This window comes from Nomascus leucogenys, chromosome 5 (assembly GCF_006542625.1).
Source record: "Nomascus leucogenys isolate Asia chromosome 5, Asia_NLE_v1, whole genome shotgun sequence".
In the NCBI taxonomy this organism is placed as follows: domain Eukaryota; kingdom Metazoa; phylum Chordata; class Mammalia; order Primates; family Hylobatidae; genus Nomascus; species Nomascus leucogenys.
In genome coordinates this window covers 24,559,499-24,574,659 of record NC_044385.1, presented here as the reverse complement: position 1 = coordinate 24,574,659, position 15,161 = coordinate 24,559,499, and the positions used below count along the sequence as shown (strand labels likewise).

The window sequence follows — 15,161 nt, the reverse complement described above, 5'->3', positions numbered from 1 at the left end:
ATCTCTGCATCTGAGGTGCACAGTGGGGCTTTGGTTCTCTCCTCTCACCAGGGGTTTGACCTTTCAACCACCTCAGAAAAAAGGAAAGGCGGAAGCAGGAAGGGAGACCAGCAGCTCCGGGCAAGCAACACTAATTAGCTCCAGCGTAATGACCCAACATCAGTTCTTAGCTGCATTTTAACAGTCCATTTGAAAACATTTTCGACATAAATGAAAATGGGAAGAACTCTAGAAAATTTTTAAGTGTTACATACTTAAAATAGTATATTTATTTATTGAAGTTAAATGCCAAGATGTAGAACTAGTGTGTTATTTTCTTGGTACAGATTACAATGCTGTGTTTCAGTGAAGGAGCTAATTAAAATGAAATGATCAGTAGATAGATGTAATCAGAAAAATATTAAATGAAGATAGTAATTTCTAAAGCAGGAAATAAACAACAGTTACAAGTCTGTTCTTATTTTTCCAATCTGTTATAACTCCTCCCACCCAGTAACCGTAACTAAATGTATGATTCATTTGTTAAACAAATACTGAGTTCCAGCTATGTGTAAGGCATTGTAGGGGCAGAAGATACAGCAGTGAACATAACAGGTAAAACCCTCCCCCTCTGCCAAAGGGCGGGACAGGGAGGAAAGGGAAGACGGAGACAGGTGGAATATGGAGTGTTCAGTGTTGGTAAGTGCTAAGGAGAAAAAATGAAACAGGAGGTAAGATGCAGAGGGTGGTGGTGAAGGCAATGGGAGGTTGCCCTGAAAGCGGAGCTCAGCGTAGTCTCCATTTGAGTTAAAGACTGGAAATAAGCAAGGAAACAGTCTAAGGAAAGAAAGACTAATAGGGCAGCCAGCACAGAGCTCTCTACAGAGAGAGAGGGCGGACCTGTGTGGTCAAGGAATTGCAGTAAGAAGGCCCGTGTGGTTAGAGTGATGTCAGTGGAGGGAGAGTAGTACAAGATGGCGTCAGAAAGCTCATAGGGGTTAGATATACAGCCTTGTAGGCCATTGTGAGGACTTTGGCTTTTACTCTAGGTGAGACAGGAACCCACTGGAGAGTTTTAAGCAAAGACATGACATGATCTCACTTAGGATTTAACAATTCTGGCTCCTTTTCGAGCGTAGACTGGAGGGGGCCAATTAGGAGGCTGCTGCAATAATCTAGGTGAGAGACGATGGCAAGGGTGAGAGATGATAGACCAGGGAGGTGGCAGTGGAATAATGAAAAGTATGATTCCAGAAATATCCAAGAGAATTTCCTGGCAGATTTGATGTGAGGTGTGATTAAAGAAGAACCAAGAATGACTTTAGTGTTGTTGGCCTGAGCAACTGGAAGAATAGAGTTGCCATTTATTGAGATGAGAAGGCTGCCAGACGAGTAGAGGTAAATGTGTGAGTTACAATCGTGTGTGTGTGTGGATAGTATTGAAAGCCGTAAGGCCAAAGGAGATCATCAAGAAAGCAGATAGAAAAGAGAAGAGGTCCAATCACTGAGCCCTGGGGTAATACAATATTTAAAAGGTCAGAGAGATTATATGTCCTGTTAATTACATTATATACTTAGGAACTATCCTTCATAGTCTATATTTGGGGTTTTTAAGAAACAAAAGGTAGAGGTGCTCCCAAGAATTAAACTGAGCCAGCCGCGGTGGCTCATGCCTGTAATCCCAGCACTTTGGGAGGCTGAGGCAGGAGGATCGCTTGAGTCCAGAAGTTCAAGTTCAGCCTGGGCAATATAGGGAGACTCCATCTCTACAAAAACTACAAAAAAAAAAAAAAAAAAAAAGGCGTGGTGTGAGAGGTTGAGGTTTCACCACTGCACTCCAGCCTGGGCAAAAGCAAGACTGTCTCAAAAAAAAAAGAAAAAAAAAATTAAACTGAAGCCAAAAGAAGATCATTTACAAAATACTCACATCTAGGTGTGAAGCTGGCAGTGCTCCCAAGGTTTTTGTAAATAAGTTGATTCCAAACTGTTCACTATTGAGACCCCTCTGTGTGACATGTACCGATTACAAAGATGAATTTTGCATAGCATATTCTAAAATGCCCATTAGGTGGCAGAAAAACATTCACTAAACCAACTGTGAGCTAGCTAGCGCTGGCTGTTGTGCTCATTCACGGTCTCGCTCTCCACTCCCCTCCAACCTCCCAAAGAGCCCTCTGAACTTAAAGATGTGTATGGCTATTAATGCACAACACCATAATCATGTAGAACGAAGACTGGTGTTTTCTTCAGAGAGCCAACAGATATCATCAGTCTGTAAGATAATAGAGGCAAGCCAGGTGTACAGGGGATGAGGGTGTGCGTGTGTTTTATTTGGTTTGGAAATGTATGAATTTGGACAGTCTTAAGAGGAGTAAATTGACTATAATGAGACTATTAGGCCTTATTTTTAAACTTGATATTTAAGCTTTTTAGCTTGGGGCAGTGTGAAGAAGTGTTTAGAAAGTAGAAGCAAGAAAGCCTCTTGGAAAAAAAATAGACAAGATGTCTTACAACTAGCCTGATGTTTAAGCTTTCTGCAATACACCAAATCCCTAAATCACAAGTCTCTGTTTCAGTTTCAAAGTTTCTTCTTTTCTCACTCTCTTTAGGGCACTGGTCCCCAAACTTGCCTGAACACTGGGGTGACCTGGGCAGCTTCAAAATATACTAGTGCCTGCGTTCCACCCACAGAGATTGTGATTTAAGTCGTCTTAGGTGTGGCCTGTCTTTGAAATGATTTAAAAGACCCCCAGATGATTCTCATAACAAAATAATTTTGAGAGCCACTGGGCTTAGCTAATATTGGATGTATAAATATAGACCTTCCCACAACGCAAACACGTTCCACCCTGTAAGACACGCAAGAGAACACTTCCACGTCAGCATATCCAAGTGCACTGTATGGCCTCAGCCTACAGAACCCTTAACTCTTAAATTTATCATCTATTGAACAATTTCTAACATCAAAATTTGTACTACTTTCAACACCAAACATCACTAATTAATGAAAGAAAAATACAGAGGAATTATGTAAGTTACTTTTTGAAAATGTTTTTCTTTTGCTTGTTGTTTTGTTTCTTATGGCACTGATAGTATTTATTTGTGCAATAGTATTATGCTTAACATATTGTTGGTCTTTCATTCCAAATTAAAATGGGTATTTTTTGCTGTTCTTTAGCATCAGAAACTAAATGATAATACCTCTTTCTACTTCTTACTGAGGTTTTTCTATGATACACCATTGCTAAGTCAGGGGAAACCATGTGTACCATTCAGAGGTCCCCAAACAGGGCAGATACTACATCACCTTGCTGTGGGTGACAAATGTAACCTTTGGCAGATCTTTTGCAACTCTGACCTTTGACAAAGGCATTAAACTCAGCATTGTAGCAATAAGATTTGGTGATTTATTTGTATATATATAAGCATGTGCAGATATGAATATATATGTGTGTATTCAATCGTGTTTGCATTGCCCATAAAATATTTTTAAAATTCGATCTGCTAGTCTTCATTTTAATGGATGACTGACAATCCATTTGCATTTATTATGATTATTGACTTACTTGGAATTAATGCTAATATTTTATTTAGTGTTTCTTTTGATCATGATTTTTCTTTACTGTTTCTTCTCTCTTGCCTTCTTTCGTAGTGTTTCTTTTCTTTTTTATTTTCTTCTGCTGGTTTTGAACCTATACATTGTAATTCCATTATTTGTCTAGTTACCTTTCAATTGTTAATATGCATACTTAACAACGTATCTTATCCAGCCTATCCCAAAACAATACTTAGAAGTCAGCTCATATTTTTTGTTATTACCTAATACTTAATACTGTTTTGTCTTTATACTGTCCCCACCAAAATAGCGTTTTTGGTTTTTGTTTTGTTTTGTTTCTTGAGACGGAGTCTCACTCTGTCACTCAGGCTGGAGTGCAGTGGCGTGATCTCAGCTCACTGCAAGCTCGGCCTCCTAGGTTCACCCCATTCTCCCGCCTCAGCCTCCCGAGTAGCTGGGACTACAGGCGCCCGCCACCACACCCAGCTAATTTTTTGTATTTTTAGTAGGGACGGAGTTTCCCCGTGTTAGCCAGGATGGTCTTGATCTCCTGACCTTGTGATCTGCCCGTCTCAGCCTCCCAAAGTGCTGGGATTACAGGCGTGAGCCACCGTGCCCAGGTTTGTTATCCTGTTTACTAATGCTTTTACTTATATTTATTGCATCTTACTTTTTCTTTTCTTTTTTTTTTTTTGAGACAGAGTCTTAATCTGTCACCCAGGCTGGAGTGCACTGGTGCAATCTCAACTCACTGCAACCTCCGCCTCCTGGGTTCAAGTGATCCTCCCACCTCAGACTCCTGAGTAGCTGGGAATACAGGCACAGGCCACCAAGTCCGGCTAATTTTTTTTTTTTTTTTTTTTTTTAGTACAGACGGGTTTTCGCCATGTTGGCCAGGATGATATTGAACTCCTGGCCTCAAGTGGTCCACCAGCCTTGCCCTCCCAAAGTGCTGGGATTATAGGCATGAGCCACTATGCCTGGGACATCTTACTTTTTCTTACCTCTGGGTTTAGTTTTCTTCTTCTTGACATAGAATTTCCCATTATTAATCTTTCAATAAAGATGCAGGAATGGTTAATGCTCAGTTTTTATAGGTCTGAATATATCATTACATTACTCCCACTTATTGTTTATCTGGATATTGAATTCTCTACTTTTTTTTTTTTTTTTGAGATGGCATCTTCTCTGTCGCCCAGGCTAGAGTGCAGTGGCACAATCGCTGCTCACTGCAACCTCATCTCAAACTCCCAGACTCATGCAAGTCTGTCACCTCAGTCTCCCAAGTAGCTGGAACAACAGGCATGCACCGCCTTGCTCAACTCTCTCCCTTCCTCCCTCCCTTCCTTCCTTCCTTCCTTCCTTCCTTCCTTCCTTCCTTCCTTCCTTCCTTCCTTCCTTCCTTTCTTTCTCTCTTTCTTTCTTTTCTTTCTTTCATAGAGACAAGGTCTCACAATGTTGCCCAGGCTGGTCTCAAAGTCATGGCCTCAAGTGAGCCTCTAACCTCAACCTCCGAAAGTGCTAGGATTATAGGTGTGAACCACAGCCCTCATCCTGTATTCACTGCTGAAACTCCTATTAGATGTACTGAACTTTCTCATCTATCCTTTATATCACCTAACTTTTCTTTCATATTAAATATATATCTCTTTTTTCTCACCCACACTCCAACATAAATTATACTGTATTGTCTGTTGCTTGAGCTATTTTGTAATAATTAAACTTTGATGTTGAGAAATTACAACTATTATTGTACACTTCATTGCAACTTGAAATTCATGGTCTTAAAGTGAGATTTGAATTTCTATTGAGCGCCTTTAAAAAAGTAATACCAAACCGTAAAGTTAAAATTGATGTATATTGAGTCATATCTAAAACCAGGCATAAACGTAAATTGTATTTCCTGTTTTAATTTCAGAGGAACTACTGTTTGGGAAAGCTATTATTAGGTAAATGTTTTAAAAATTACTGTTTCTCATTTTCAGTCATACCCTAATGATCCCAGCAAGATAATGTCCTGTCTTCTAAGATGTGCATCAAGCCTGGTACATACTGAAAATCCTATAAGGTCCTGGATAATTTTTGTTTGATTATTCATTGAAGAAACATTTATTTTCCAATTGTGTGAAGTGTTTGATTGTTAATAAAAGAATCTGTGAACCATCAAAAGAAAAAAAATTATACTATATTGTGAGAGCTTTTCTCAGATTTCTTCGTATGCTTAATCAATATCCAACCTACCACTATGCGACGATATTTTTTTTCTGCAACTTGTTCTTTTTCAAGTCAGCCTTCTTTTGGGATATTATATTTTGCTTCTTTTATCTTTTTGAATACAAAAGTAATTGCGGTTTTTCCATGACTTTTAATGGCAAAAAATGGAATTCCTTTTGCACCAACCTAACATCAAGCACACCAACTTTAATGTTTCCTGCTGTCCTATCATTCCTGATTCTCAGGTGAGGACTCACCCAGTTTTCTCATCAGCTGAACCTTCCTCCAGGTGCCTAGTTTCTTCATGTAGTTTGTAAGTTTTTACAATAAGCACATCCTCAGCAGGCATTTGTTGGGTTTGTTTTTGTTTTTGTTTTTGTTTTTTGAGACAGTGTCTCACTCTGTCGCCCAGGCTAGAGTGCAATGGCATGATCTCGGCTCATTGCAACCTCCGCCTCTTGGGATCAAGCAATTCTAGTGCCTCAGCCTCCCGAGTAGGTGGGATTATAGGCTCCTGCCACCATGCCTGGCTAATTTTTGTATTTTTTGTGGAGACAGGGTTTCACCATGTTGGCCAGGCTGGTCTGGAACTCCTGACCTCATGCAATCCACCTGCCTTGCCCTCCCAAAGTGCTGGGATTACAGGCGTGAGCCACCACGCCCGGCCAGGAATTGTTTTTAGTGGAGATTCAGTATACCCTGTCTTGTTGAATTATTCCTCCAAGGTGACTTTGTACTTGGTGTCTGACAGAGTTCAGTGGATTACACTGCCTTTAGTTCACTCAGCTTCATCTTAGGTTTTCATAGCATATGAGGACTATGAATTTGGGCCACACACCAGCATGTGGTACTGGCGGGGGTTTCCAATATTTTTTAGGTGACTATTTCTACCCTTGTTGCTAGGAGATAGCAAATTACTTTGCTACTTTTGCAAGCCAGGGGGTAGATTTTCCTGTCCATATTTTATAGATAAGATAGTATTTTATTATCTTAGTTTTATGCAGGTGGCTTCATTTCAGCTCTCCACACTCATAGGATCTGAGATTTGGACTCTCCTCTCTCTATTGGTATTAAAACTCTGGCTCCAAGGCCTATATCTGGTTCTGAACCCCCCAGCAACCATCTCGGCTTCAGCTCATACTTACAGTTTTGTTCTTTCTCTTATTCTGACATCTAGACTGGCTGACTTTCTTTCAACCTACTGCCCCTCTCTCTCTCATCTCTATCCCTAGGTCTCTCTCTTTTTTCTACTTCCTTAGTGTACTTATGATATAATGTTTTCACTTAATTTCATCCAGCATTTCTGTGTATCTGGAAAAGGAAGAATTATTCTACATCAGTTCAGCCATATTTGTTGATATAATCTTAAAGTATCTTAAATATTAATTAAAACAATATGAGGCCAGGCGTGGTGGCTCACGCCTGTAATCCCAGCACTTTGAGAGGCCGAGGCGGGTGGATCACCTGAGGTCAGGAGTTTGAGATCAGCCTGGCCAACATGGTGAAACCCCATCTCTACTAAATATACAAAAAATTAGCAGGGGGTGGTTGATGGGTGCCTGTAGTCCCACCTATTCAGGAGGCTGAAGCAGGTGAATCGCTTGAACCTGGAAGGCAGAGGTTGCAGTGAGCCGAGATCATGCCATTGCACTCCAGCCTGGGCAGCAAGAGAGAAACTCCGTCTCAAAAAAAGAAAAAAAAGCAACAATACATGTGTACGTATGCTCACAACATTGGAATACTGCCTGACATGTACACTGCTCAGTAAATTATAGGTACTTAATAATAGCCAGCTTTTATTAAACACTTACCATTTGCTAAGAATTGTTCTAACTTCTTTGTGTGTCTTTACTCATTTACTCTTCATAACAATTTTATAAGGTTGGTGCTTTATCATTTCATGCTATTATTTTATAGATAAGAAAACCAAGACACCGGGATATTAAATAATAGGATTTTAAATCTAGGAAGTCTGTCTCCAGGGCTTTCCAGCTTTATTAAGATAAACCTTAAATACAATAAAATGAACTAATTTTAAGTGTAGAATTTGATTCATTTTGACAAATTATACGGTCAAGTAACTGACATTATGATCATGATATCTATTAGAACATTTCCATCACCCCAAAAAGCTCCCTTTGTCACTTTGTAGTTAATCTTAACCCCCTACCCACTCTCCTGAAGCAAACAGTGATCTGTTTTTTACTATAATTTTGCCTTTTCTAAATTTCTACATGAATGGAATTATATACTATGCAGTGTCTGGCTTCTTTTGCTTAGCATAATACATTTGAGAGACACAGTGTTGCAAATATTCATTATTACTTTTAATTGCTGAAGAATATTCCATTAAATATATGGACCACATTTTGTTTATCCATCATCAGTGGATAGACATTGAGTTGATTCCAGTTTGGGGTGTTCACAAAAAAAACTGCTACGAATATTCCCATACAAATCTTTAGGGAGACATACGTTTTCATTTCTCTTGGATAAACATCTAGATGTGAAATTACAAGATTTTATGTTTAACTTTTAAGAGACCAGGCGTAGTGGCTCACATCTGTAATCTCAGCACTTTGGGAGGCCAAGGTGGGAGGATCTTTTGAGCTCAGGAGTTCGAGACCAGCCTAGGTAACATATTGAGACCCCATCTCTACAAAAAAAAATTTTTTTAATTAGCCAGGCTTGGTGGCATGCACCTGTGGTCCCAGCTACTCAGGAGGTTGAGGCAGGAAGATTGCTTAAGCCTGGGAGGTGAGGGCTGCAGTGAGCTATGATGGCACCACTGCATTCCAGCCTGGGCGACAGAGCAAGTGTCTCTGCACCCCCCCAAAAAAATTTTAGGCCAGGCACGGCGGCTCATGCCTATAATCCCAGCACTTTGGAAGGCCAAGGTGGGTGGATTACTCGACATCAGGAGTTTGAGACCAGCCTGACCAACACGGTGAAACCCTGTCTCTACTAAAAATACAAAAAATTATCCAGGCAGTGTCTGTAATCCCAGCTGCTCGGGAGGCTGAGGCAGGACAATTGCTTGAACCCAGGAGGTGGAGGTTGCAGTGAGCTGAGATCACGCCATTGCACTCCAGCCTGGGCAACGAGAGCAAAAGTCTGTTTCAAAAAAAAAAAAAGAAAATTCGCCATTACAGTGGATATGTTATGATATCTCATTATGATTTTAATTTGCGTTTCCCAAATGACTAATGACATTCGTCATCTGTATATCTTTGGTAAAACCTCTACTCAAATATTTTGCCCATATTTTAATTGAGTTATTTGCCTTTTACCTATTGAATTGTAATCGCTCTTTACATGTTCTGAAAATAAGTCCTTTACCAAATATATACTTTGCACATGTTTTCTCCTGTCTGTGTGAAGTCTGTACTCTTAACCATTTCCTACATTGCTTCTCAATATTTATTGAAATAATTGAGAAACTTCTGCAGGGCAGTGACCCCTTCCTACTAGCAATTGTGGGTTTTAACGTTAACAAAAGGTAAGAAAACACTGTTGACACTTTTGTTTGAAGACTGAAAGTTCACGTTTTCGCTATTTATCAAATCTCTTCCATTTTGGTACAGAATAGAACAGTCCTTTTTTGGATTTGAAGAATCGATGAGGTCACAAGTGTGATTACCTCTGAATTCTCTGTCTTTACTATCCATTGAAAATAACTAGATAACTCTCAGCTCTGGGTAACTTGCCCTAAGGTGCCCTGTTTTTAATTTTCTAGTTGTTTTGTTTCATTATGGAGATAGATGGTTTCCAGCAGTTAGACCTAGAGAAGAGTATACCTTCCAAAAAGACTACTCCTAAAAGGATTATCCATTTTGTTGACGGAGACATCATGGAAGAATATAGCACAGAGGAGGAGGAGGAAGAGGAAAAAGAGGAGCAGAGCACAAATTCAACACTTGACCCTGTAAGCTTAGTATCTCAATATTAGGGAACATGGTGGGGGAGGCGGTGAATGAACGAGAGATTGAGCCAGACAAGGTTTATAGAAAGAATAGCTTTAAGCTAAGTCCTTGGTCTCCTTTTTTGCTTTCTAGATCCATGCGTAGGCAACTTATAATTTTAATCATCTTAGTCTCTTCATCTGTGAGAGAGAAAATGAAACATATTATATAGAGCATTTTGAAATCTCTACATTAAAACAAATCTACAGTCAACATTCCTCTTATTAATTACTCTATCTTGATTTCTCCTTTTTTCAGTCTAAACTTTCCTGGGGGCCCTACGTACGATTTTGGGCAGGACGAATAGCGAGCACCTCATTTTCTAGTAAGTACTGCTGAGGTTTTTTTTTCTATGCTAAACAAATATATATATATTGATAGGCCCTCAGAGTTATGTGGGACTTCCAAATTGTGTAAGCCACTCCATCGCATCCTGAGTAAGTGAGATCTGGGCTAAGCTTTCATTCCCAAAGGCACAGAACCTCGCATCCTCAGGCAGACCCTTCATCTTTTACCAACTCTCATCAGGAAATTCTTATCTCGGCCCAAATTTTATCTACTTCTAAAGTTCCTACTTATCTTTCTTAGAACCATACAAAACTAGTCTGGATGCCTCTTCCATAGGACAGAGGGCAATATTTGAGGGCAATGATCAGTCCTCCCTGAGTTGACTCTTCTCCTGAATAAACTTCCAAGTTAAAAAAGCAATTATTGTTGTATGACACAGTTCTAAGTTTCTAACTTCCCTCATCATAACTGCTTTATTATAAACATGAACTTTATTGATCCCTCCTAGGGACATAATGAATGGGCTAAGTGAATATTTATAACAACTAAAATACTAAATCTTATTTTGCTTGACTTTCACCAATTTTTGTAAGACATAGTTGACAACATCTAATTACTCATTTTCTTCCAACTTGCACGTCTTGTGAATATGATAGGAAGGCAAACTACTTTAAGAGTCTAAGAAAATAGAAATTATATTAATAGCTCTTAGAAATTGATCTCCATTCATTCATTTAAAAAACATTAGTAAGTGTCTACTATATGCTCAGCACTGTGCTGGACCCTGGGACACAAAGATGAATGACAAGTCTTTGCTTTCGAGGGGCTCAATATTCAGTGAATCGTATAGACCAGCAAACATGGTCATAATTATAGTTTGTTGTCACAATTGCCAGGGTAGGAAGTGCATAGGGATTCTGACCTGGAAGACTCGGGCATGCTGACATATGGAGGAGACACCTTAAGAGAGCTATGAAAGTGTGGCTGGCTAAGGCTAGCTTGAGGACCATGAAAGTGACCAGGGAGTCTTTAGATTACAGTAAAAAGTAAAGATGGGGTGATTTAGGCAGATGGTATGAACCTTCAAGAAATAAGTGCTTTTACACAAGCGCAGAGGGTTAGTGATTTGGAAGTTACATTGAAAATCCCAGTGAATACCAACCCTACCCTGACCATAATAAGTTAACAGAAAAAAAAAATGATGTTTTCCAGAGAGCTCTCTACACTTTGGTTAAGGCAAAAGGGCTTGAAAAGATATGTTTTAGAGGGAGGGAATTGGAGAAGATTAGGTCAGATAAAAGAAGCAAAACTCAATATGGGATTGAGAGTATGGAGAAGAAGAGTGATTTGTATGTTGGGTTTTGATTTAAGATTGCAGGGATAGGGTGCATGGTGAGCCTAGCTTCCTTGTGAGTTCCAAACAGAACTGCAGTGGTAAAATGCTCCTGACTGGGGCTTCAAGATTGTAGTGGAGGCATAAAGATGCTAGCAGTCAGTGCTGTGGTCTGTCTACACAGAGATTTTGTTTGAATGGAGTTGGACCCCAAATGACACTGGTAATTAATTTTTTCAATTTAAAATTCTAGTAGATCATAAACAGGAAAGCTTCCTAAGATTTATTTTAATATTTTTTTAAAAAGTTATCTTCTACACATGTACTAGGCAGTGCAGCAAATAAACAGGACAAAGAGATAGTATATTAATGAAAAGATAAGACATATTTAAAAACAGCATCATTCTGATGCCCTATATGAGCAATATCCCAAGAGGTAGAATGAGTCAGAGGAATCAGAAAGTCCTATAATTGAGGGGTAAGAGAAGGCTGTCGGCAATCCTCTAATTGTAAAGGAAAACTTTCCTAGGAGACATCTTTAGGAAACCACTCATTATTCATGCTACAGCTTTATCCTTCACTAACAATCCCAGTGCTGAGCCTGCAGGCCACCTTGCTACTGAAGGCACACAAGGAAGGCCTTAAACGATTTCTGAGGAGTCTGTCTGGATGCATGGAAGAATTCCTGATGTGGGTCTTGGTAACACTGGATTGAGTTTGGGTTTAACTTGAAATGTACTTGGAGTGGATGTTTAGCCAGTATGCATGGGGATAATGAGCAGTACCTGTTCTGATTGCTCAGGACCCATGCTATACCTGTTGTTAAAGTATACTGAAAATCTCTCCTGATATATACATCTGGAAAAAATAGTTTATATATAATCCCATATAAAGATAGAAGATTTGACAAATTTCCTTTGAATCCTAGAATTTTTGAGAGGCCAAGGCAATTGAAATGTTTTGTCGGCCTTGAAGTTAATAGTAATAGTGATCTATTACTATACTATCGGAGTAGTTTAAACTCTGGGCATCTCAACTGATGCGAAGCTTTAGTTAGTAATTCAGTTTATGCAAGTGCTTGTTCTTTCTTTTAGCATGTGAATTCCTTGGTGGAAAATTTGCTGTCTTCTTCGGTCTTACTCAACCCAAATATCAGTATGTGTTAAACGAGTTCTATAGGATACAAAACAAGGTATGTGACACTCTGATGGAGACAAGGGGCCTGAGATGGGAATATTGGTTGCTCCAACTTTAGGCCGGTATAGAAAAGTATTTTTCCCACCTGGTCATATGTACTATAATTTCACCAAGCTCCCATAGTCATACTGACTTATTTTTCTAGTTCTGCTCACCCCGGGACACTTCTTCATATTTGCCTCATTCCTGCGAAGTTAGGATGTCATGAGCTGTGTTGTGGAATAAGGTAGTTGGGTGTGAAGGCTCAGATTGCTTAAAGTAGAAGCTTCTTACATGGGCATTATATACAAGAGGGAGAGTTTGGAGGTCTTTGTTTGTACAGTTAAACATTTTCTTATATCTCTCCAAAACAGAAAAGTGACAACAAAAGTGAAGGGAATGGATCGAAGGCCCAGGCAGCTGAGGTTCCTAATGAAAAGTGTCACTTGGAGTCTGGGGTCCGAGAGTATGGAACCATGCAACAGGACACGGCAGAGGCCATTTCCCAGTGAAGCACCTCATCCAGGGAGGGTCTGGTGGAACATCCTAGCTCATGATGGCAGCAAAGACTATAGTTTATCTGGATCTCTGTTCCTTGGCCATTGATTACCATGGCAACAACACCAGAGGTAGCACTTCTGAGCCAGATCTGATCCTAATCTCCGTGTGACTTAGTCTCAAGCATCCAGGAATTACAAGCAATGATGAGAGTGATTTTGGACACTTTCTGAGAATAATTTTTATATGCAAGCCACCCCACCTCAACTCCGCCCCTGTGATACAAGTCCCATGAGTACTGACATTTGCACAGTAGCATAAATGCCTTAAGGAACTTTGGGACTGGGAGTTTTTGGCTGAAATCCTCTGTCATGGGACAAGGGTACAGTAAAGAAGCTCTATTCCTCAGAAGAAAATGTGGGCACCACAAAGTCTAAATAAATCCCCTTTCACGGTTTGATATAGGTGTTTACTTCCAACAACCACCCTGGCTTAGTTGGGGATTGTTTTACAGTAAGTAAACATTGCTAAGAACTCTGTTATAAGATCATTATCAAGATCTTTAAGAATTAGGTACATCCCTCCAAATTAAAACAATCGATAAATAATAAAAGCTCTAGAAAAAATATTTTTAATGGATTATTTTCTTATTTATTTGTCAAGAAATTTTCAAAACCTGGAAAGATCAAACATGGAAATCATTGTTACATAACACAGGGTGTGCTGGCCAAAGTAACTGTGATACATTAATAGCAAAAACCAAACCAAAAAAAAAAAAAAAAACAAAAGAAAAACACAGGGCCTGCAGTAGTAAGACATGAGTTCCAGTTTCACTTCTCCCGTTTACTAGCTGTGTGATTTGAGGTGTCTAGATTTCTGAGTTCCAGTCTACTTTGTAAAATATGGGTGACTTGACTTTGCTTGTTATTGTTATACAGAATTATGAGAAATAATAATTTATTGTTGTTTTAAGCTTTGGAGTGGTTTGTTATGCAGCCATATATAACTGAAATTATAGCTCTAAGAGAAAAGGAAGTTGGAATTAATTTAATATGAAATCAAAGACAGAAGTAGGCCTGGAGCATAAGGGGTTGTGAGTTGAATATAGTAGGATAGGATAGATTATGCTGCACGGACACCTCCAAAATCTCGGTGTCCTAAAACAAGAAAGTTTATTTCTTTCTCCTGAGAAGTCCACTGTCAGTTTAGGTGGCTTCCCAGACAGGTGTTCTCCATGTGATAGCTCAGTGCTGCATGCTTCTTTGATCTTACGTTTCCTCCATACTGTGATGTGCTCTCCGGGTTGCTGGAAAAGGAACAGCATGGAGAGTTAAGCAGTGGCAATCGATATCTCCACTAACAATGAATCATGTCACCTCTGTGTATGTTTCTTTCACCAAAGCAAGTCACATGGCTATAATTAATTTTATGGGTGTCTGAGCCTCCTAAGATAGCTGAGAAAAGGAAATACTTTCTTCTAATGGCATAGGAGATAAATGATAGGCTCAAGGGTCAATATGATATTGATTTAATCTCAGCTCTGCTGCCTCTTTGTAACCCAGTAGCCCTGTGCAGGTTACTCAACTTCTCAATGTTCTCATCTATGAAACAGGTTTGAGACAGGAAGCAAATATAATTTGAACCAGCTTTATGCAACAAAAAAGAATTTTGTGGAAAGTACACTGAGTTAGCAAATGGACACCAAAGGGAGATTAGTCTCAATAGGATCTGAACAGTGTGACAAGCAAGCACCCAACAGGTACCGTCTGTCCATCTCTCATCTTTCTTGCACGTGAGGAAGATACCCACTCTATAGCTCTTCATAACTCTTCTGTTCAAGTGACTGATATACTAGTCTTTCGTCTCCATTTCAAAGCATAGTGGGGATAGAATCTGTTTAGCTCCTTTTTGTCAAGTATCACTCTCTAATTCAATCAAGTGTGGCCAGGGAGATGGAGCCTTGTAGTAGCAACATGGTTATGGGACCTATTTCTGGGTTAGGATGGTTCTCAGGAAAACGAAATTGAAGTGAGCTAGGTAGGTATCCCGTGACTGTTTCATGTTAAAATTGAGGAAAAGCATGTAAAGCTGTGGCTCTAATTAGGTGCTTAAGTCATAGTATCAATTATATTAATATTTATGATGGTTAATTCTA

At 39.4% G+C, this 15,161-nt stretch overlaps 1 protein-coding gene across 3 annotated transcripts; it reads left to right on the top strand.

Annotated features, from left to right (window-relative positions):
• The first annotated feature begins 382 nt into the window (after positions 1–382).
• FAM177B (family with sequence similarity 177 member B) lies at positions 383–13,772 on the top strand. 3 transcript variants are annotated; one of them, XR_004030084.1, is made up of 6 exons: positions 383–678; positions 1,234–1,377; positions 9,486–9,674; positions 9,970–10,036; positions 11,926–12,524; positions 12,883–13,772. XR_004030084.1 is itself a non-coding variant. In XM_003265061.3 (6 exons), exons 3-6 carry the CDS (start codon positions 9,501–9,503, stop codon positions 13,018–13,020), a joined length of 477 nt encoding a protein of 158 aa, XP_003265109.1. In that variant the 5' UTR covers positions 383–678; positions 1,234–1,377; positions 9,486–9,500; the 3' UTR covers positions 13,021–13,625. The 3 variants fall into 3 exon arrangements, 2 of the variants coding, with proteins under 2 accessions (XP_003265109.1, XP_030668687.1); XM_003265061.3 differs by having other exon boundaries at positions 12,427–12,524; positions 12,883–13,625; XM_030812827.1 differs by lacking the exons at positions 383–678; positions 1,234–1,377 and adding an exon at positions 2,708–3,009 and having other exon boundaries at positions 12,427–12,524.
• The last annotated feature ends 1,389 nt before the right edge of the window (positions 13,773–15,161 follow it).

Excerpts from the sequence above, each read along its gene's own strand:
- FAM177B (XM_030812827.1), top strand. The coding sequence starts at position 9,501 with ATGGAGATAGATGGTTTCCAGCAGTTAGACCTAGAGAAGAGTATACCT. Across the intron at positions 9,675-9,969 it reads CAAATTCAACACTTGACCCT|TCTAAACTTTCCTGGGGGCC; the intron begins GTAAGCTTAGTA and ends TCCTTTTTTCAG. Across the intron at positions 10,037-12,426 it reads AGCGAGCACCTCATTTTCTA|CATGTGAATTCCTTGGTGGA; the intron begins GTAAGTACTGCT and ends TCTTTCTTTTAG.